Source organism: Cupressus sempervirens, chromosome 11 (assembly GCF_028749045.1).
Source record: "Cupressus sempervirens isolate cs-2001-9-10 chromosome 11, ASM2874904v1, whole genome shotgun sequence".
In the NCBI taxonomy this organism is placed as follows: domain Eukaryota; kingdom Viridiplantae; phylum Streptophyta; class Pinopsida; order Cupressales; family Cupressaceae; genus Cupressus; species Cupressus sempervirens.
The window spans coordinates 324,447,046-324,470,506 of record NC_143128.1 but is presented as its reverse complement, the minus strand read 5'-3'; the positions used below and the strand labels follow the sequence as shown (position 1 = coordinate 324,470,506).

Here is a 23,461-nt window from a genome sequence, read left to right as displayed (position 1 = left end):
ATTTGGAGAAGGTAAAAAACCCATCCTCTAAAGTTTTAACCCTCCTTTCTAGATTAGCATACCGGTCTTGCAGCACCTCAGTCCCTTCTTTAGTCTCGGCTTTCACCTTTAGTGCTTCCTCCTTGGCTTTTTGCACTAGATATCATCCTGCAAAACCCTTGAGTTAGAGGAAACCTTAGAATTATCCTTAACCAGGGAGAAAATAGTTATGGGGGAGGTGTCCATCTTGCTGCTCTCTTCACAAAAGGTAATGGGTTTGAGGGAAAAAATGGCAGACACATGGGTGATCTCTGTATTCACAGCATTACCAGCAGACACCTAGGTCTAAGTATTATCCCCCGAATTAAAACTTTTCTCTCCCTCCTCCTTTCCATCATCCTTCTTGGAGTTGGAAATATCCTCCTCCTCCCTTCCTTCATTATTGTTTTCAGATCTATCTTCCTCAACCTCCTCAACCGGATTTCTAATGGATTTCTATTTACACCTAGCCTGAGATTGTGCAAGCCTACCAGATCTTTTCCTAGCCTTACCCCCAGTCTCCTCCTCCAAGTCCTCTCCATCAACCTCAACCGGTTTTTCAATTTTTATCTTCTTGTTTCCCTTTTGTTCCACTGTTATATCAGATTTTTTCTTTTTCTTGTTTTCCCTGCTAGGGGAGGGTCGGGGGGTTTGAATTTTAGTGCCCGTACTAGAGCTCGGGGATGAATTCTGGTGGTGGCACTGGTTATCCACCACCACCCCCCTAGGAAGGCACAGGGCAAGGTGAAATTGATAAAGGCGGAAGATAAAACCTTGATGAATTATGGTAAAATTTAAACCTTTAGTCCTTTTTTCTCTAACATCAACAACCATATCCTCAAGAGAATGCAAAAGATAAAAAGGGATAAAAATGAAATCCCTATTCTTAAAATGATTTAACAAAGGGAAATGATAGTAATAGCAGACACCGAAGCTACCCTCCAGCGTCAAATACCTCATAAGGACTAGGCACACATCATCCCAAGGGGCAGGCAACTTGTCTCTTTTAGACCCTCCTCGGTAACAAATTGGCTCCTCATCTTCCGCAAAGAAGCTATTCACACTGGCCTCATCAGAAATTTTGGTAACCTTTCTCCATTTTTTCCCTTTCATTGAGAGGCCAGTCGCCATGGCAATCGCTTCCTCAGTGACTTGGAAGGTGATTCCATTAATGGTGACCTTTCTATCATTCCATCCATTAACAAACTGGAGCGTACAGTTCTCATCGTACCCCGCCATTGACTACATGTAGGGCAAAAAAACCCCTTCCTTCAGAAGAACCTAGGTGGCCATCCTGGTTCCAACCTATTCAAGTCCCCACCCATCTCTAATTCACCAATTTCCAGCTCCCCTTCTTCAGTAATATGCATCTGAACTTTCCCAATTACAAACTCTCTGCAACTACTCTCCGCCTTAAACCCTTTAACAACAAGCAAATAAAATTTGCAGACCCGTGCTTGATAAGCTCCAAAATCCCATGCGAGATAATTATGGGATTCGTGAATGTATAAAATCATAATTTTCGCACCCCGACGTTTTCTAACAGCCTAATTAATGATATCTTTCGTACTTCCAAATGGGAAGTAATTTGAAACTCGCAATGGGTTACCATAATTGTGAAATGGCATCTCTCTTAATTCGCAATCACTCTGATTACCGTTTGTACGGCCACGTCTTCCTTTTATTTCCAAAAAGCCATTGTTAAATTTAGTGAACATTATCACCATGTTGCCAAATTTGGCCCTACTTTTAAAATTTATAGTCATCATCATATATTATTCCCGCCTCTTTCCTTGATTATCGACTTGATATCTTCGTTGAGATCAACCCAATTCCTCCAGCACGTGATAGCCATAGTATTAAACCCCATAACAGCCACCGCATTTGCCACCTTATTACCTTCCCTGTAGATGTGCTACAGGTGGACACTTTCCATTCCATTCAAAACTTGCTTGATGTCCATAATGGTGTTTTGAATATTCCAGCCCGATCTAGCCACTCCATTAACCAAGTCAATGATTAACTTGGAGTCCCCCTCAATGGTTAGCTACTTAATTTGCATTTCTCTTGTCAATTGAAGGCCCCATAACAGAGCCATGGCCTCAGCCAAGTTATTGCTTCCATTTCCCACCTTTCCTGCATACACCAACAGCACATCACCATTCCTGTCCCGCAGCACTCCTCCTGCCGCTCCTAAACCTCCTTTAGCAACACCATCGAAGTTCAATTTATACTACGTTAGGGTGGGGGGTCTCCATCTCGTCTGCTGTCTCATTATCATTTTTGAGTTATCAAAGAGGAAAAAATCCTCATGGTAACCCCATCTTTCAACAACTAAGCCTTCATGTCTAACTGGTTCCTCCTTTGGCATTTTACATTTAGTCACTCTTAAATTTTCCTTCAACAATTTGTCCATAATTCCAAAAACCACTTCCTCCAGTTTACTCTCCTCCCTAAATAATCTGTTATTTCTTTCTTTCCATATGTGCCAGCAAACATATGGTGGGACAATTTTCCATAGAAAAACTAATCTAGGGTGATAAAAGGGACATCACCAATTCTCTACAAACTGTCCCAGATTATCTTTCATAACCCAATCCAATCCAAATCTTTCCCAGACCTTAGTCCAAATCCCTAAAGCATACTGGCATTCTAAGAAGAGGTAGGAGATACTTTCTTCTTTTTCTTTACAAAGACAGCAACGATTTTTTATATAAAAACCCCTTCTTTTCAAGTTGTCCAAAGTTAAGATTTTACCATGTTGAGCCATCCACCAAAAGAAATTAATTTTAGGAATAAGGTCAGTAATCTATACCTTATGCCACAATGTTGGGCAAGGGTCCTTAATAAACATGAATGCGTATGCTGATTTGACAGTGAAGTTACCACTTGGAGTTAGGTCCCAAGCCATAGCGTCCTCCTGAGGTAGTAAGGGGAGTCTCTGTTCCTTTATCAACTCTTCCAATTCCTTAAGGAGAAGAATATCCTCTTGGGAGTAATCTTCCTTATAAAGCTTCTTCCACCTCCTCCCCTGATCAATATAGTCTCTGACTTTTTCCCCCACATCATCTTTAAGCAATTCCATTAATCTTCTAAATTTACTAAAGACCAGCGGTTTCCCACCCATCCATCTGTCCTCCCAAAATCTGATATTGAACCCATTCCCCACAATCCACCTCAAACCTTCTCTTAATAAACCTGTACTTTTAATAATATTCTGCCAGATTTTTGAACCTCCTGGAAGGTCATTACTAAATAGATTCCACTTAAAGGAGGTACTAGACAAGTATTTAGCTTCCATGATATTGCCCCAATCCGTATTCTCTTCAACCAGTCTCCAGCCGGCTTTCGTAAGGAGAGCTTTGTTAAGGTCCCGAAGCCTTCTTACACCCAACCCCCCCTTATTCTTTGGTTTACACACCTCCTCCCAATTAACTAAGCTCAATTTATTTTTCTCCTCTGTCCCTAACCAAAGGAAATTTCTTTGTATTCTCTCAATTTTCTCCGCCATAATTTGATTAATTTTGAAAATGGATAAGAAGTAAATAGGGATTCCCTGAAGAGCAGTAGAGAGCAATTGTAATTTTCCAACATTGCTTAATATCTTCCCTTTCCACCCTGCAAGCTTCCTCTAAATTCTCTCCACTATCATATTCCAGAAGTCATTAGTCACTTCCTTAGTAGTAAGTGGTAATCCAAGATAAGTATCCAAGAGGCTAGCAGATTGGAATTCCAGAATTTTCCTTATCCTCCTTTGTAATGAGGCTGCAGTATTAAAGAAATAAATCTTACTCTTGTGGTAATTCACTCATTGTCCTAAACTTTCTTCATAATTATGTAATATCATCTTCCAAGCTTCTGCCTCCATTATTGAAGATTCTCCAAATAGGAAAGTGTCATCAACAAACTGCCGAATGACCTCAGTTTCAGCAGTGGTAGAAGGTTTAACCCCTTTGACACAGCCCATACTCACTAATTTATGGAATGACCTCCCTAAGACTTCAGCAACCATTATAAAGAGGTAAGGGGAAAGTGGATCACCGTGTCTTAACCCTTTCTCTGCAACAAAGTTGCCCCAGGGGGAACCATTAAGCAAGACAGAATATTGCACTGAGCCAACCATCATCATGATCAAGTTTATAATCTTATTATTAAATCCCACTCTTTCCAACACATCCTGAAGGAAGTCCCAATTGACCTTATCATAAGCTTTGGAAATATCCAATTTAAATGCCATCCCCGGTTTTCTGTTTTTCTCCATAGAATGAATAACCTCATGTGTGGTTATAGCCGCATCCAATATTTGTCTTCTTGGGACAAATCCTTTCTAAGGGCTACCAATAATTTTTTCCAAGAAAGGCTTAATTCTATTCACCAAGACTTTGGCAAAGATCTTATAAATAGTATTACATAAGCTTATAGGTCTAAAGTCAAGCAAGCTTAAAGGAGTAGGGATTTTAGGAACTAAGGCAATAAAGGTTTTGTTGATCCTCCTTAGCATCTTTCTTGTACTGAAAAAATCCCTAGTGGCCCAAATCAATTCCGATTTAACAACCTCCCAGAAATGCTGGAAAAACACTGTAGGAAATCCATTCGGGCCCGGAGCCTTATAAGCTTTCACAGAAAAAACTACACTTTTCAACTCCTCCTCAGTGATATTGCCTAGTACCTGGTTATTGTCCTCCACACCAAGTATCTATGGAACTGAATTAATCAAGCTTCTTCTAATAACCGAGTTCCCTACAAAATTGTCTTTAACGAAAGCTTTACTAAGTGTTCCACCACATGTCTTCCCATCTACTCCTGCTCTTTTAAGACCCTTCCTCCTTCATCATTCAGCCTATTGATTGTGTTTCTTCGTTTATGGTTTGAGGCTGACCTGTGAAAGAAAGTAGTGTTCTTATCCCCTTCCTTAAGCCTTTGAATTTTTTATCTTTGTTTCCAAAAAATTTCCTCCCTCAGTAGGATATCCTTCCACTTTTTTCTATACTCCTCTTCCTGAGTTGTACTTTCCAGGTTAATCCCTTTTGCAATTTCTCCTTGGAGTTTTTTGAGCTTTTCCTCCACTTCACCTTTAACTTTGAATAAGTCACCAAATGAACTCTTAGGCCAGACCCTGACATTCCTCCTAATATTATCTAGTTTTTGAGTGACCCTGTACATCGCAGTACCATCTATCCTTATATTCCACCAATCCTGAACTCTCTCTTTGAATTCTTGATGAGACTGCCACATAATTTCATATCTGAAAGGTTTCTGTCCGCCCTTAAAATCATCCTCCCAATGGAATAATATAGGGGAGTGGTCTAAAACAGTTCTAGTGAGGTTCTCAAGGTGGGAGTTCCCCATTCTATTCCAGTTCCCTAACACCAGTAATCTGTCCAGCCTAACCTGAATAAGGTCCTCCCCTTTCCTATTATTAGTCCAAGTATACAGGTTTCCTCTCAACTCCACATCCATAAAGTCCAACCTATTCATGAAGTCATTGAGATCTTGCAAACTTTCCAAGTATTCTCTATTACCACCCAACTTCTCCGAATGCTAAAGGGGGGTATTAAAGTCTCCCATACAAATTAATTGCTCACCCTTTATAGTTTCTGCAATCCTAGCCAGTTTATCATACGTATCCTTCCTCCCAAGTCTGCTATTAGAGGCATAGATATTGATCAACCCCCAACATTGGCTGCTAGACTGGAAATTAGTAATGATAAAAAAAAATTCCTTCCAGACCTTAGTACCCTTCATAAGTTCAGATTCCACATAGTAGCAATACCCCCCGAAGCTCCATCAGCGTCCATATGTAAATACCCAGCCCCCGGCCAAATATAGCTAGCTATTTTATCAAAACTAGCACAAGACATTTTAGTCTCCTGTATTAAGACACAGTCAACTTTTTCTTGAAAAATATATTGTTTCAGAGCATATTGCTTCTGGGGATTGTTTAACCCCCTCAAATTCCAAGAAAGGAATTTCATTTCTTACCTCTAGTAACTATCTCCAGTGTAAGTTGCTTACCACTGGCCACATCCCTAGTTGTTTGCTTTGTCCTGGTTGCTCTGGTAGACAGTCTTCCTGTTGTCCCAAAAGTACCAACATCTATTTTTTTCCCCCCTCCTCTTCTTCTTCTGGACCTCCCATTCCCCGTTATCCTCCTCCTGAGGTGAGGTAGGGATAAGTTCCATTTCCATCTTCTCAATACTTTCCAGTACTTTTGCCGCGATCTTTATTAGGGAAGCTTTAACCAACGTCAAAGGGATACAAACTTTTTCCATAATGTCACAGCCTATGGACAGAATTTCCTGGTGGTTGTCACCCATCTGGGTTGTTGGGGATCCTAGGAGCGGGTGGGACACGTCTATTTCACCCTCCTCCAGTAACCCACCAGCAATAGGCCCCACCTTGGGTGAGCACAATAATTCCTCTAAATCCCTTCTAAAAGGGTATTCCTCCGAGTTCATCTTGTCCTCCAATACTCCTCCCCCCCAAGGTCCGAACTTTTTTCCAAACTGGGAGGCGCAGTGCGAGTAGCCTTAGAAGGAGTCTCTGCCACTTCTTCTAGTATTTTTGAAGGTTCACCCAAGGACTCAATAACAATCCCTGGGGAGCCCTCTTTCTGTTTGTCTTTCTGCATTTGGGCTTTACAATCCACAATGAGATGTCCAAACTGCCCACATCTTTGGTAGAACAGGCCAGCATTCTCATATTCTATACGCTGAATTTTCTCACCGCATTTAGTTCTCAATGTGACTACAGTGGGGAGTGCTCTATTCAGGGCTACATCACACAGAACCTTGCATAAACCAGCCGTGTTTTTGCATAGTCACTTTATCAGCCGTGACAAAATGACCACAAGAATTTCCCACCCACCTTAAGATCTTCTCATCCCAAAATTCTAGGGGGAGTCTAGGTAACCTAACCCAAACTGGGGCAAGTTTGTTCAACTCCATGCTAGCATCAAAACTTGGATGTCATCTTGTTAAGGCAAGACAGTGTTTCCCATAATACCAAGTACCAGAAAGAATGGAGTTGAAATCTTCCTCAGTGGTAAATTTGAAACAAAAGAGACCACTAGGCATAGTAGAAACACTTACGCTACCTTTGACCTTCCATTTCTGACTCACCCACTTACGTACCATTTCAATAGTGGGACGGAATGCAACAAATCTGCCAACAACACAAAGTTTGAGCCCTGAGGTTACATTGTCGACCATACTATCAAGAAGGGAAATCACAGGACCCTCCTGGCCACGGGTAATCTTGGGATTCTCTGTTGGGAAACTAGCCATCGAGGTGCCAACAAGCACATTCCTCCACCCCGACAGTGATCTATCATCCATCTTCTGGCCACCCTCCAAGGGACAACCAGCAGGGCTTCCACTACCCACAGCAGCAGTGTCAGCATAAGTCAACTCGTCAACCCCAGTGGACCCACAGCCATCCTGCAAGTCATCCAAGTCCTTGCACACCGCAAGCATGAGTTGCAGGTTCGGGGATGGTGGCGGATCCGGAGGCTTAGGGTCCGCCATCATTCAAAATTCAAACTTCAAATTCGAAAAGAGCAGCAAGATTGCAGAGCGTAGACTGATAGCTTAAATGTTACTCTTTGTTTTAAATTTGTTTAGTACAGCTAGGTTCAACCATATATATATCCGTTGTACATCAATCAAGCTATTCCTTTAAGCTACAATCTACATTTATACTTATGTGATTGATGTATACTTGTGTATATGATCAAATTAGCTTGAATTTGACGATGTTATCGTATCTTTTAAGGCTTTTTTCATAAAGGGTTCATCTAACAAGTTTTAAATCCTTAAAATCTCCATATCTATTGGGTTTTCACTTAGCTTAGTATTGTCGAGTTTGCATCAAGATTTTTCACTAAATCCTGAGTCACGAGTTGAGTCACCCTCGTTGACTTCGAGTTCATGCATGGCATTGATGGCATTATGGCATAATGTGATGATTCGATCATTTCATTGTTCTTGTAGCCACTAAGCTTTGAAACCTTGTTGGGTTGTTGTGATCATGTGCATTGTGGCCTTACTGACCCATTATTCCTACGTGTTTTGACCCTCACGTTGAAGTTATTGACTTCATGCACCAAAGTCTCACTAAACTAGTGTGCTTTCATGTAGTACTAAGCTCGTGAAGATGTGGTCTCATGTTTGTAACCTTGCTTGGCTCAAGCCAAATATATATATATATATATATATATATATATATATATATATATATATATATATATATATATATATATATATATATATATATATATATATCTGTGTGGAGAGAGAGAGAGAGAGAGAGAGAGATGCATATATATACCACTTTAATAATTACATTAAGTATATTTTACTAGTATATTAATATAGATGTGTGTGTGTGTGCGCATGTGCGTAATATCTAATAAAGTGTATACAATGTACATACATGCATATATATAAAGGCTACTCATACAAGCATGAATATAAAGGGTGATATCATTATATTAAGGCATGAATATGAAAACATTATTGTTGCTATCCTTATTATTTTGGACCTTGGCAATAGCTTAATTATTTTGCCTTGAACCGCCACCTTTCTTATTTTCTATTTATGACATCAAGCCTTATATTTGATTCATCATTATTTTGAGCCGATGGCCTTAATGAACGCCTTGCCACCTCTGAATTTTCTTGCGTAATTGAGCATGCATGCCGGAGCCTTTTTGCATATCTACACTTGCCCTTAGCGATAGATTATTATTATTGCTTCTTACCATTTTGGTCTACAATTTCAAGTATCATTTTTGCTTCTTATCGTGAACCATTTTGCTCACCATCACTTTTGTTCTTTCCAAAGCTAGTGGATGATCATCTTCAGCAATTGCTCTAAGAGAGCAGAGTTCTGGTTAAGATATCCAGCATCCCTATACAAGATAACATAAGATTGGACTTGCACGGGAGAGCTGGCATATTCAGCACTGATTGGCTACATTTTCAAGTCGAGTTATACCCTTCTTCAGGTCACGAATTACAATCTGATTTCTCTTTGTATCTTTCAGAAAACATGCATTTGAATTACCCGATTTTCCAATCAAATAAGGCTTCGTTATCTCTTTCTTTAGTCCAGAGTTTGAAATGCTTATCAACCTACATATTTCTTTCTGTTGTCTTTCCTCTAAACTGATATAAGAAGGAGCCATCATGTTAACAGAAAGATATGTTCATGAAAGCACATCGAATATGTTCATGAAAGCACATCGAGTGTGATTATGTAACTTAATAAATCTATGTTAAATAGAGCTAGCTCATACATGGGTGTTGACAATATACCCTCTGAAATGAGTGCAGCACCTGCATGTTAATGGATTAATCTGAAAGGAATTATATTTCTCGCCGTATACCATAGACCAGTTTGGGCGTAACAAGATGGCAATGTTTATATAAAAAAACCAGATATTGCTTAAGGAATCACCCAAGAATTCATCCATGAGGACCAGCATGGTCGTGATGAAGGGTGTGAATGAGAATATCCCTAGAAAGGAAAAGTAAACATAAATCAGTAAATAATACTCAAATCTAAATAAAACTAAGCCAGCTCACGGTAATCCTTTGTATTTTTCTTGTTGTCAAGTCAAGCAGTGGGTGATCGGACTTCTATGATGCCCATCCAAAATCCTTGGCCAAGGTAGGTTAGTAGCATGATTGTTGTTGTTATCACTAGAGGTCAGAGTGCTAGTAGTTAAAAGATAGGTTGATTGGAAGGTGTCCATAGCCTCGTCAGCTGACTAGCCGACATTCTAACACCAGGAGGCTCAGTAGCAGGACAATGGTATCCCAAGTGGTATCCCAAGCCTAATCCCAGAGTAGGGAGAGCCTTTCTTGATAGAGATTGTGTGGGGATACTTAAGGATCCACGATTGGGAGGTTAAGCCCATGGCAATGCTTCTCCTCTCTTCCAGATGCCAAGGCTTGCACAACCCAAGGACATTATCTGCATTTTCTTGGGTATCTATTTTAAGTTTCAGCATTTTATTTGATATGTATTTGTACTCGTGTTTAAATTCTGTTATTTCTTTATATTGGTTGTCTGGATTCAGTTACATGGATTAACCGTGAGATGGAAAAGCAATAGATATGGTAGTTTTAACTGAAATTCATGTGAAACTAGAATTGGAATGTTAGTTTATCTTTCAGTTATATAAATTGCAAGTTATAGTTAACTCGAAATCCTCCTTCATGTGAATGTCTAGAATAACTGCTATAACTGTCACTCCTTTCATACGGTTAAGATTGTAAAGGCATTACATTTTATTAATGGATAAATAGACTACTGGATATTAGCATGTTACATACTACGAGAGCAGAAATTTACAGTTCAATCAAAAACTTTATCATATCTAACCAAAACACATTATTTGTGCATTTAGAAAAATTAAAACTATTAAAATTATGAAATTTGGTTAGATTTCTACCATCTAACTATTTCACCTCATAAAGATTTTTTAAGTATGATCTGAAACGTGGCTGATGACAATTTTACAACGCTTAACTCAACATTTATCTAATCTAGGACTATGGACTGACTCTAATTTATATTTAGTTTTTATTCATATTTTCACCGCTATGACCAGAGACTCTCAGCATAATATTAGTAGATTAAAATAATAAATATAATGGAGATGCAAGCTTAAACCTATTGTTTCTAGATATGGACTCCAGGCAATCAGAAACTGCTCCCCTAATAGCAGGCCAATATAAAGTTACACAGATATTTTAATTTTTTATTTTAACTAAGGCTACTGGCATCTAAAGATAACCGGCAATATTTTTTAGAACTTTTGGGGGCTTTCACATATTTGCACAAAACGTATTGAATCTTTCAAAAGATTTGCAGGGAAAGAGGAATCAGCTGACAAAAGCAGAGAGAACTAAAGAAAAAGTGTGCTTTCTGTTTCTGGCTATGCTCCACAGAGTTTTGGAGATAGGAACGGAGACGTTTTAGGGGATGCAGATTTGTTTCGGGGACGGGGACAGTTTGAAGCCAAATTTTAGGGGATGGCTGTTAAAAAATAGGGGAGTTATATAATTTATATACATAGAGAGAGAGAATTCAAAATCATAACATTGATAAACATTCACCATGGATTTTATAAGCTCAATACAATAAATACATAGCAAATTAACAAGATTCAAATACTTTCATTGTAAAAATATGGTGTACATATAGCAAAATTGCCCAAAGGCTCCAAGTTCCATGCATGAGATCAAAATGACAAAGAGAAGTCCAACTAAAATACTAAACAGCAAACAATAACATAGAAGTTCAAAGTCAACTCCATAACCATATGTCAATAATGATCAAAACAAATAATGTATCTACAAATGATATATGCCAAAAATATGGCTGTCCTTTAGGAATCTAAATCAAGGTCATAGGGTTTGGTATTTTTTATTTGACTCTAATACCTTAGTTACCGGATTCGTGCCCTAGAGGCCGGATCCAGATTCAGGTCTGATCCGGATTCAGATTCATGCCTGCATTCGTGCAGATCCGGGCAGATCCTTGTTTTACACAGTGGATTCGTCCGGATTCATGGCCCGGATTTGCACGAATCCTCAAGGATCCAGCGTGAATCCTCAAGGATCGACGAGTTTAAGTGAGTCTAAGTTATTTAATATGACTTTTTTACCGGATTCGTGGCCCACGAATCCAGACAAATCTACTGTGTAAATCAAGGATCCTGCTCGGATCTACACGAATCCTCAAGGATCGACGGGTTTAAGTGAGTCTAAGTTATTTAATATGACTTTTTTAAATATATATTTTTGCTTTCTAGTGCTAAAATGACCCTTTTATGCATTATATTTACTAAAAACTGAGAGAAAAATACATATATATATAAACCTCTATTCCTAGTTGGGGCTTGGTCAAGATCAGTAATCTATATATATTCACGAATCCTAATTGGGAAAAGAAAAAAAATCGCGAATCCACAAATCCAATTCACGTCCCTGAATTGGATTCGTATCCCGAATCGGTAACAAGTCCAATACCCATGTGGGGCCCTCCCCAAAAAACACTTTTTAAAACCGGCGGACATTTTTTACCTGCTGAAAAAAAGGTGACAGATTTGGGTACCATGGACAGTTAGGGGATGGCCCAACCGTCCCCAGTACCCAAATCCATCCCCGAGTTTCTGAACCTCCCCAACTTGGCGTTACCAAAACATCCCCAATTTGGGACCAAAAAGGAAACGGAAATGGGAGGTTGAAATCCTGTTCCCACCTCCCCATTTCATACCCCAGACAGAAATGGGGGTTCCAAGGCAGTGGACATGTCCTTGTAGAAAACAGGTTTCTGGCCATGTGCACCAATACAGCTCTGCATTCATCCCTGCATTCGTCCAATGAAGAGACCAACCCCAGGATAACCTTGCAGCATTTAGTGTTAAACCCATAGTGCATTTGATTTGCCCACATTACTATCATGAAAATAACAAAATTGTTGAACGCCATCAAATCAGAGAAACAACCACGAGCAATCTTTCTATCAACCACTAATCCTAGACTTTTACCATCACCCATAGCCAACTTAAGTGGCAATCTTTTCTAAACTTAATTTAGTTTTTAGTTACTTTAAGTTATTAATATAGAACAAAATTGAAAAGGGCATAATAATTCATTCCAAACTGAAAGAAACACCCAATTGCATATTTTTGTCCTTAAGCAAGAGCCTATCTAAACTTTCCAAATAATCAGGAGAAAGAGCATCCCTCCCATCAACGATAATCCTTCTCCATCCAACGGAGCAACCTCATTCAAGAGCAACCTTAATAGCAAGGACTTCCATCAGGTTATTAGAGTGGTGGCCCTTACAGACTGAAAATAAGAATACAGTAGCACCCTCCCCATCTCTTCCAATACCCTCCAATGCCAGCATGCTGAGGATTCCCACAAGAAGAACCATCTGAATTAATTTTCAAAATCCCATGAGGAGAAGGCTTCCACCATATAAAAATATTTTTTGAATGTTCAAAAATTTTAATTTTATTTCATAAATGTGATTTTTATTTTTATTTTTATGATTATCGATATTCTCAGTTTGATCTTTAAAATATTTTATTGATTAGACAATAATGTGATGACATATAATGACAATGATTTTATGATTATATTATTTTAATATTGAACAATAAAGTTGAAAATGGACAAATCCAAGTTCCAAACAAAAAAAGTTGCCCAACCCAAACTGGTAATTTGGAATATTTTTCCTAAACAATAAACAGAGAATGTAGGGTGCTGATTCATTGCAGCAAAGTTGGAGCACAACTATACCATCCCATCCAGCATTTCTTCAAGCTTCTTTGGAGATTTTGTTTATTTGTTTTTCTCAGGCACAGCCAGATTCACCTTGGATACTGTCTAGGCAGCCAACGCCTATGCCATACCCCGGATGTACCCGAACTGGACCCAGGACACACTGGCCCCAGACTCATTCCAGTTGGGTACAAGGATCTGTCAGGGAATTGCCAGTAACTGAGCAATATCACAATTGGGTTGAGCTAAACACAGTTATAGTTTGATATTGAGTTTTCAACTTCAAAGGCCAATGTCCATTGGCATGCAAACAAGACAAACTATAGGTGCAACTTACTTGAGATAAAATCGTCTATATAGTCTGCATCAATCTTCCCATGAGACATAGCCCCAACCTGTATCACAAACCCCTTTCAGAGTCAAATTTTCGCTACCTAGTGCATATAAATCAGATACAAAAGCAAAACCTATAACATGTTGCACATATTGCAGCTGTCTTGAAAACTACATAATCTTACCACAAACACAAGGGGAACGCTATCACGGACAGCTTCAACATAGTCAAAAAGTTGTACTACCTTTGGTGCACTGTATGACAGCCCTGTGTACCATCATGGCAAACTTCATCCAGTCAATATATGTGGAATGTTTTGTCTACAGAGTTTCACATATTATAAAGATAGAAAACCAATCTCATTACTAACCAATCCGACGTGCCTCACTTGGCAGATACTTTGTGACTGGGTTCTTGATCACACGAAGGAGTCTATCTGGACCGTTAGTTGCGCGAATACTCAATTTCTGTAACAGTTGCACTGCACTCATAACCCAGCACAGGAATGCATTGCTCTTAGAAATATCAGCCAGATCATTCACATCTAAGGGAACACAATAGAATGAATCAACAATAAAATAGTGCTTAAGCCTACCCATCAATCCACAAAAACGCTTGAAGGTTCTTGGAAGACGAACATGGGGATTTACTTTGATGAGGATATTCTTCTGAGTTTGCACATAAACAGCACTAAGCTTTCCAGCCTTATTGAGCGGACTATCCAAAATTGCCAAAAGAGCCTGCGGACATTCAGATGTTCATCACAGAGAGAAATTTCAAATAGAACAGTCAACAATACAAATTTAAACCTCCGCTCAAGATTGAAGAACAGGTAAAATAACCTGGTGAACAATATCAGGTCGATATTCTGCTGGATTTTTTTTGTTCTTTTTTAAAAAATGGGCATGGTCATCACAGTTCAACAGCTGGTATATCTGTACATAAAAAACATTAAAAACAAATAAGAAAGATTCCCTGCATAAAATACAAAACGGTACTTAGGACAACAATATCTGGACGACATTGATGGCATTCGTAATCATACAGCATACAAACTGCAGCTTTCTATTAGTTTTCTTATCATGTATTAGATTTTGGCGAATCCATCTCAATCTTTGAAGACAGGTCTACATCAAAATCTTTAACTTCAGTTTTGAATTGTTTATTTATTTAGTCACAGATCTATTCAATTACTTAAAAGTTAATGCGTTAGTTATTCAACTTTCAAAAAAGAGAACCTTAATTCATAATGTATGAAATGGACATCCTGGAAGCAGAATTATTCTTCATTTGTATCATCTAAAGACAGTTATTATGTTTTGCCTTCTACATTTTTTAAAACCTGTAAAGCTTTCCTGAAAATACAACAATATTAATTGTAGCATACAATGATGCTCTTATCAGATTTTCTGCAATGTCAAGGAAACAAATGTGGGGTTACCAATAAACGACTGAGCCTGTTTTCAGATTTCTTGGAAATAAGGAATGATAGCTATATGAATATTCCTCACATTTAATTCAACAAGGCTCTTGGCTATTCATAGCCAATGTGTAGTGACGACTAAGAGAAGCTGCCGGTGATGCTTTTTCAATGTTGTGAAAAAAAGTGAATGCATATCTTACGTAGGTTTTATAAGCCTCCAAATCAATCCCTTAAAACACATCTTGATTTTTCCATATGGTTACAGAGATGAGTTTTATAATCTACTTTGATTCCCGTATCTAATGCCTGTGAACATGAAACATAGTAGGTGCAGTATCTTGCCCAAAAGCAATTAACATGTTCATTTAATTTATTTGAGATGGACTTGTTAACTACACAGACTTCTAGGAACATATTCTTTGTTAAAATCTACTTTTTTAAACTAAGCAGCTTAGTTCCATGTTGAAAATATAATCAGCAAAATGATCACATGGACTGTTTACACATTATCACTGAATATAATAAGGTGATGTACATTATGTTGTAACTTAAAGCTTTTAGATACTTCTTTTCAATTACCTTAAGCCTTCATGCGAGCATGGTCCCAATAATTATAATAACATAAACCAAGAATGTCAAACATATGTGAGGCTCGCTTCTACCCAGAAATTTATTCATGACATATGCATGGACCTGAGCCATAGAGTGAATTGGGATAATGAAGTACAAGTCTTGCGTTCAGAATTTGCCAGAAAATAAGAAAGGTTAAAATCAACAAAATAATATAATGATCCAGCCACTTGAAAAACAGAAACTGAACGTGACATATAGGCAACTAGAGGGGAAACAAACAAAAAGCTCTCAGATTTTCATAAAACAAGGATTGAGTTCTCTGTGGAAACTGTATTTCAAATCGTTTGTGATGCATCCTAAATAAAAGGATTGTAAAACAAGGATTGAGTTCTCTGTGGAAACTATATTTCAAATCCTTTGTAATGCATCCTGAATAAAAAGAGTATTTCTTGCAAAAGTCTTATTTTCTTCATCATGTATGGCTGATAAATGTATCAATAAATGGTGATTATTCTCAAGCTAGAATATCTGGGAGCTAATTGCATCAGCATACTAGAAGTCCAATCTGGCTATCAATTCCTTGGTTAAGCTGGTCAGTTTTATGGACTTGCATGTTAATAAATAAAATCTATAAAGCAACTTATTTTCACAGAGCTTAATGTGAACAAAGCCCAAGTGCTTGCATTTGAAAACAGAGAACATATATATATATACACACATAGGTAACATCATAATCTCTACATGCATACATTGAAAGAAGGATTTCTGGGCAAAGGCAAAAAACGAAAGTTTTAGTGCAGCTGCAATGTTGAAACTCTTTCTCCTGTAATCAAGAGAATAATGAACCGTATTGATACAACCATGATGTCTTTGAAGAGCATTGATGTCTTTGAAGAGCATACTCTTACATAAAAGTTTTGCATTTAATAAAGTAAATTGACAATTTTTCATCCCAAATACAGACTGAATCTAATTTTTAGTGGTATTCTCCCCTGGTTAATACAATTATGGTCTTCACACGATTTAGAATTCAAAAATAAGTTTCTCTAGAGTCTACATGATAAATACTGCATTGCATGAAATAATATGGTCATTGATATTTGAGAGCTGTTTGTGGCATGTTTGAAAAGATCAATTGTAGCAAGGTGCTCCTGGATAGTATAAGAAAAAGACACACACATAAGAAGGCAGATTTCAGAAGTTGGTCTGTTTTGCTGGTCATTATTCCAAAAAAATCAAATTATTTCTAGTTGCCCTTCTCTTCAACAGGGAAATTAAAGAGTTTAATCTTCCAAGGAATTTGCAGCAAATGGTAAAGGATTGAAATATTTTGGTAGTTATTGTTTTCACCTTTTTTTGTTTCGGCCAAACAAGTCTACTTTATTTAATGCATCCCTCGTATAACCAGGTGTAGTGCATAGCAATCTATTCACTCAAGTGTGTTGTCAAAAACGTCTGGGGTTTAATCACCTGAGATTAAAATTCCCTCTGGTGTGTTGTCAAAAACATCTAGGTTTTAAGCACCTTAGATTAAATACCCTCCGGTGTGTTGTCAAAGAGGTCCAAAGTTCAAGCATCTAGCTTCAAATTCCATAATGTATTGCGAAAGGTGGTTAGTTGCAATTTGAAATTTTGACTGAAAAAGGTACATTCTCAGTGGAAATTGATACCTTAAACTTGCAAACTGGGGAATGTTTTATTGTAATTTGGAAAATGCACTCCATATATGTATTCTCACAGTAAACTGGCCCCTTTAAACTTGCAAATAGGTAATATCATAGTTTAAAAATTCAGTTTCAGCAATTTCTCAGCAGACCCAAAAATTTTGAAAATCTCGGAATCAGCAAAAACTCAGCGAAAAATTCAGCAATAATTCAACACTTCTATCAAACATTTGAAAATATACAATTTCTTAAAATATTTGAAAAAAACACACATACACACCAAATTTGTAGAAGATATAATGATTTGAGATATCCACCACATATTAATCAAAGTCTTGAGTTAAACAGTAATTCATAGCAACTAAAATTTAGTAAATTAACATAATGAATCGTGATAGAATCATATATCAAAAAACAAGTTAATCTAATAAAATATATTACTTAATAATTATAAAAAATAAGTGAATCTAATAAAATATATTACTTAATAATTATAAATCTGTAAAAAATATACAAGTGAATACTGTTATTAATATATTATAAGTTATCAGTTACTAAAAATTAACATTGAAAATAAAATAGTATTACTGTAAATTAAACAGTAAATTTTAAAATTAATTACAGTAAATACTTTAAATTTATTGTATTTACATTATTTATTTTGATTAGAACTTAATGAATTTTAAATTTACAGTAAATTTAAATATTTTAAATTTATTATAAATTGTAATATATATTATAGCAAATTATTTACATGTTAAGGCTATATTAAATTAATATGTAACAGTTACTGTATTTTAGTATTTATTGTATTTTACTATTTTTAATTTTTAAATTTTTAACAAAACAAATTAAGTTTTAGACAAATTTTATTAATCAAATATATTCAAATTTAAAATAATAGAATTACAATATAAAATAATAAACATACTTAGAGAACTCTATATCTGCCCAATCGACGGACAAATTTGATTGTGAATGGATGCAACTACACAACCGAATTAGTTGAATGCAGAGCCGACTGTGGAGTTGAATGCTACGGTCGTCGTGGAATGCAAGGAGCTGTCGCGAATTGCAGGAACTATCGTTTTTCTTCAGACTTCATCACTTTTTCCTTCAGACCCGACGACTTCTTTACAGCTCACTTGCTTGTTTTGGCTTATTAGACACAAAACAAAACGACAAAGGATAACCTAATATCCTTTGTCTTTTATGCCGACGGGATTCGTTTTTGTCTTGTGTGTTGACACAACAACAAACCTGAATATCGTGGTTTACCTCCGTTTACAACAATAAAACACGCTGCAATTTTTTGGTATTCCTCGCCTACGATATTTGCGGTGTTTATTTCGGCTTCTCATCTCAGTCGCAATATACCACGAGTTTTGCGATATATCGCAGTTTTTTAAAACTATGGATAATATTACCAATGCTTCACACACTACGTGTCACGGCAAGGTCAATGATTCTATCACTTCAATTGACCTTTCTTTTGGAATTATTAATGTTCCATTTGACAAAAAATGGCCTGGAGGATGTCAAAATAGGCTTTTGGGCCCACTAGATAAATGAAGGCTTATTGCCACCTCAGTTTAGCTATTCAATCAGAAATCAGTTAAAATGCTTAATATTTTTGGTAGGAGTGGTCTTTCTAGTTTGGTGTTTAAAAATTTGGCCTTCTAGCGTTTTGTGTGATTTTCTTGGATTTTCCAATATTTTGCCAAGTTTTCACATTTTTAATCTAGGTAGTTGGATTCAATTTACACTTTTGCTGCATTATGTCAATGCTATGTATATGGAAAGATACTATGGTTGCAACCATGAGGTGCTATCTAAATGTTCTTTTAGCTATTTATTTAACAGAGATCTGGTAGTTGAAACTTGAGATAGCCCATTCCGAAGCATTTGTAAGCACTTGTTCATTACATAAGAGAAATATCTTTAAGCCGAGAGGCTTTCTATAGTGGCAGCAATCTTCAATGTAAACATTTTCCATTTTGAAAAAAATTTGGCGTTCATTTATATGTCAAAAAAATAGAAACATGCATTTTTTTATTGCTATGATTTTTATGGAATATGATTTTTTTTTAAATTTGCACATGGTGAAATAACTCATTGTCTAAATTTGATTTGCTGAATTTTCCAGTCTCATAAAACTTCTATGTATTAATATCAAGTCATAGTATATTAAAAACAAATACAATAGTGTATTCATGGAATTTTTGTGTTGATTTCAATATAATATTTACTAAATTTATATTAATTCTTTTGAAATTAGATACCTCTCGGCTTATTTTACAACAAAAATTGAATTAAATTTTTAGGTATACTAGTTGTATACTGATTGATGTGTCACTAGGAGAGAGAGATTTAATTGATGAGGATTTGAAAAGATGCTGATGTATGGGGGAGATTAACACCTTCCTTGTGCATGATGGTCACATTACAATGAACATTCATTGACAGCATGAATGGAGAAGCAGTGCAGCAGAGATGTTTGGTATTCATGGAACTTAGATGTTTTTCATCTATGTTGCCATCAATGCCAAAGGGGGAGATTGTTAACCATAAATGTTGATGGTATTCCTATGGGGGAGTATCCTAGCATTGTTCGAGACATAATAGAGGTTTTGTGCTGCATTCATGATAGAGTTTGTCATTGATTTCAACATACTGGTTATTTTGTGAAGACTAGCAACACAACAAACGGAGTTTGGATTCACGAGGTTTGAGGAATGTAGTTGAGCTTATGCAAAGTTGAGAATATGTCCTACAAAGTGTTTTGATGATACAGTTATAAGAACATATGGAAATATGAAGACAGTACAGAGTTATTAAAGATTTAGTGAAGGCAACATTCAGACAGAGTTCTTGTATAGCAGTTATTGTTGTTTGGATTGTATCTCCTAACATAGATGGAATCTGGTCATGCAAACTTGGACAGAGGTAGAAGATATGATGAAGATGTTGTGGTCAAAAGCACACATCCAGATGAGCATCGAGTGAAGAGTTATGAAGATCACAATCCAGTGAAGAGTTATGAAGACTGCGAGCCGACAGTTGTTTGTAATTATGAAAAGTGTAAAGATGTAATGTAACATGTAAATGTAATATCTTAAGTTGGTCCTATATTATTATTGAAAATTGGGAAAGCCTCAAGGCCGACTCAATAATTTGTTTTAGGACTTGGTATGAAGGAAAGATGTTATCCTTGGTTGTAATCATCGGTGAGATCATATTTCTGTAATGCGAGTATGCAAATTTGTATGTGAGATCCAGTGAGCTTGATAGCAAATATATTTTGATTAGAGAAGTGTTTGGTGCAATGAGGCACGATGAGCGGACAAAATGATTGTATTTGGCAAGAAGTTGTTGTTGGACAGTTGTATACTTGTATTATTTTGAGAATGATAGTACTTAGGCTAGTTGGAAAGTGAGTTTGATGGTCTTGCCCTGAAGCTGTTTGGACAATGGGTCCATCTGTCTTCCTTAACAACTTCTGACAAGGTTGGAATCTCCTTACAAGGATTCAAAATCTCCTAACAAGGACTGATATGTACTGAATGTATTTCATTGACTCCTAATAGGGTCCATCCTCTTACAAGGAACATTTATATTAGTACATCATTTTGTGGGTACCAGCCCCACCTGGGTTTTCCCTCTGATCAAGGGTTTCCCTAGATAACAAATCTGGTGTTATTGTGCATGGTGATCTTTCTATGGTTGTTGCATCTATTGTTTACATGTTTTGAAATTAATAAGGACAGTGAGAGTTGTTTTAATTGCATAACTAATTCACCACCCCGCCCCCCACCCCTGTTGTTTTGGTGGACTTTACTTTATAACAATCTCATCTGGAAAAGATTTCGTTGTAATCACTGGTAATGACTGATGCTAACCATGGACAACGCAGAACCCAAATTTGCTCATTAAATCCAACTTGTTGATTAAAACCTAAAACCATTTTGATCTCTTATCTAGGGATATTCTTTGGTGTATTCTAAGACATTGACTGCTGCAGTAGCAAATCCTATATGGGTGGTAGTCACTATAGAAATGCAGCTGCTATGTTTAATAGTTTTTACTTATCTTGGCCAAGCAGACGAACAATGCAATAAAAGTAAAGCTGCTCATGTACAATTTATAAACGAATAACCTGTACAAATAAAAAAGATTTCTATGCTATGTTTGTGTTTGTGGAAGTCGTTATTATGATTCTAAATTCTTACGAGTTTTCTCCCAGACGAATGTTCTGATTCCGTTGCAGCGGACTGGAAATATACTGTATGTTATCTTTAGATGATTTAAAATGCATACGAATCAATTACCACAATAGTTTTAAAATTATCTAGATTTATGTTTAGTGATGCCCATAAGAGGGAAAAAAAAAGGTGCATTTGCAGCCTGGAGGACTACATCCCAGTCATTTACGTGAATTTTTAGTGGTATCCATTACCGTTTACAGTTTTAATCTGTCGAGTTTGTTAGAGTTCTGACTTTCACGAGGCCCTAGTCACGAGGAATCTCTCCGTTTCGACAAAAATCATGATGGTTGATGGGGAGAGGAAGACTATACGATGAAGAGACCATAGGCTCTCCGGACAAAAACAATTCAATGCAGATTTAAGACTTAAAGGAAAACAAGTAAATGAAAAAAGAGAAGAGAAATTTGGTACCTTGCCAACTTTGCCAACCTCGAGGGATGCCTTCAATAGCACAAAAGTAACTCCTCCATCATTATTGTTGTTAGCTGGAGGACAGGCGGCTCCCAAACCTGCCACTACTTCTTCTTCCTCCTCGTCATCTCCTCTCTTTCGCTTCAAAGTTTCTTCCATTTTTACTACAAAATTCGTTGCCCTAGTATCGAAATTTTAAGACAGTAGCATAAATCTCAGGGGTTCAGTAAACTGCCTTCAACCCTAGACGAGTAAAAATATGTAAACCACCGGGGTTTTCGTCCGAGACTAGATCTAGCTATATTGGGAGTGAGAGGACATTATCTGCCAGCAATGTTCGTGAACAATTCGAAAGACGCAAATTTGGGCAAGTCGATATATTTATTCCGATTCATGATTTATCAAACCCTCTCGCAATTTACTTTTTAACATTTACTGCAAGGTAAGTAAGATGAAAAATTATGTAAGCGGAAAATTAGGAAGATTTCAAAAAAAAAATTATTAATTGCGAGTATTGTAATATTAGAAGATATAATTTGTGAGAAGTGATTTATATTATTATTGTATTTGTTAAGGTAATATTATTGCTTTTTTTTTAATTATTCAATTTAGTTCAATTAATAGAAATACTTCATTTTTACATTTCCTAAATAATTATAGTTTTTATCATGTTCAAAGATATATTTGTTATTTGTTCATTAAAAAAAATGTATTTATTTTCATTCATATTGGTTCAAACCTATTTGTGTTATATGAATAAATGAATGCAATTTTAATGACGTCCATGAGACCGCATCAGTCTATGGGACCAGCAAAACGTGCTACACAAATTCCATATTCCTTTCCATTTGCAATCTTCTACTATGGATCTTAATCAAGAAGTTTATTGTTTGCTTGATCCTGTCAACCTCAAACAAACTATGCATGTTGACCGCCTTTTGTATGATATCATAGTATATTCAGATGTTGTCGTAAGCTATGCACTTGAAGAGAAAATGCCATTTTGTTTCAATATCTCTCATCTTACAAAACACGCATATCCTCTCCTCTCAAACCTCCTTAGGCCTCTCCCATCTACCTGTCTCACATTTGAGGTTATGGGATTAGTCATCAACTAAGCCTATAACAACCTTGCCTTACCTTTAATAGCAGCCCCAAGGTACGTTTCTCGTTGTGATCCCATGTTGGGTTGAATTCTTTACTGTAATAAGTCTTTTTTTCTGCCAATGTTATTATTCCACATGGCACTTTGAAACTTTTCCCTAACAAGCTTTTCTATGCCTGCATTGTCGTTCAAACACTCATGCACCTTGATGTTCCATTTATCCATCCATTTAATGTTTTGCTTCATCCATGTTTTCTTCCTACGGTTAAGAGCTTCTTCTTTCACAATTTTTAGCCATCGATGATCATGCATGTTTTCCATCCTTTTTAAATAGCTAATTAACCGAATTAACGTTGAAGCCTCT

At 36.8% G+C, this 23,461-nt stretch overlaps 1 protein-coding gene across 1 annotated transcript in view; it reads right to left on the bottom strand.

Annotated features, from left to right (window-relative positions):
• The window catches only part of LOC149529414 (nucleolar essential protein-like protein), a 58,880-nt gene extending 36,515 nt beyond the window's left edge, over positions 1-22,365 (bottom strand). Inside the window, exons 1-6 of the mRNA XM_089808692.1 lie at positions 21,993-22,365; positions 14,499-14,591; positions 14,252-14,396; positions 14,027-14,137; positions 13,841-13,923; positions 13,660-13,717 (exon numbers count right to left, since the gene is read on the bottom strand). Of these exons, the coding sequence (XP_089664818.1) occupies positions 13,660-13,717; positions 13,841-13,923; positions 14,027-14,137; positions 14,252-14,396; positions 14,499-14,591; positions 21,993-22,151 (649 nt within the window). The 5' untranslated portion in view covers positions 22,152-22,365. The remainder of the gene's footprint in view (positions 1-13,659; positions 13,718-13,840; positions 13,924-14,026; positions 14,138-14,251; positions 14,397-14,498; positions 14,592-21,992) is intronic.
• Positions 22,366-23,461: the final 1,096 nt, after the last annotated feature.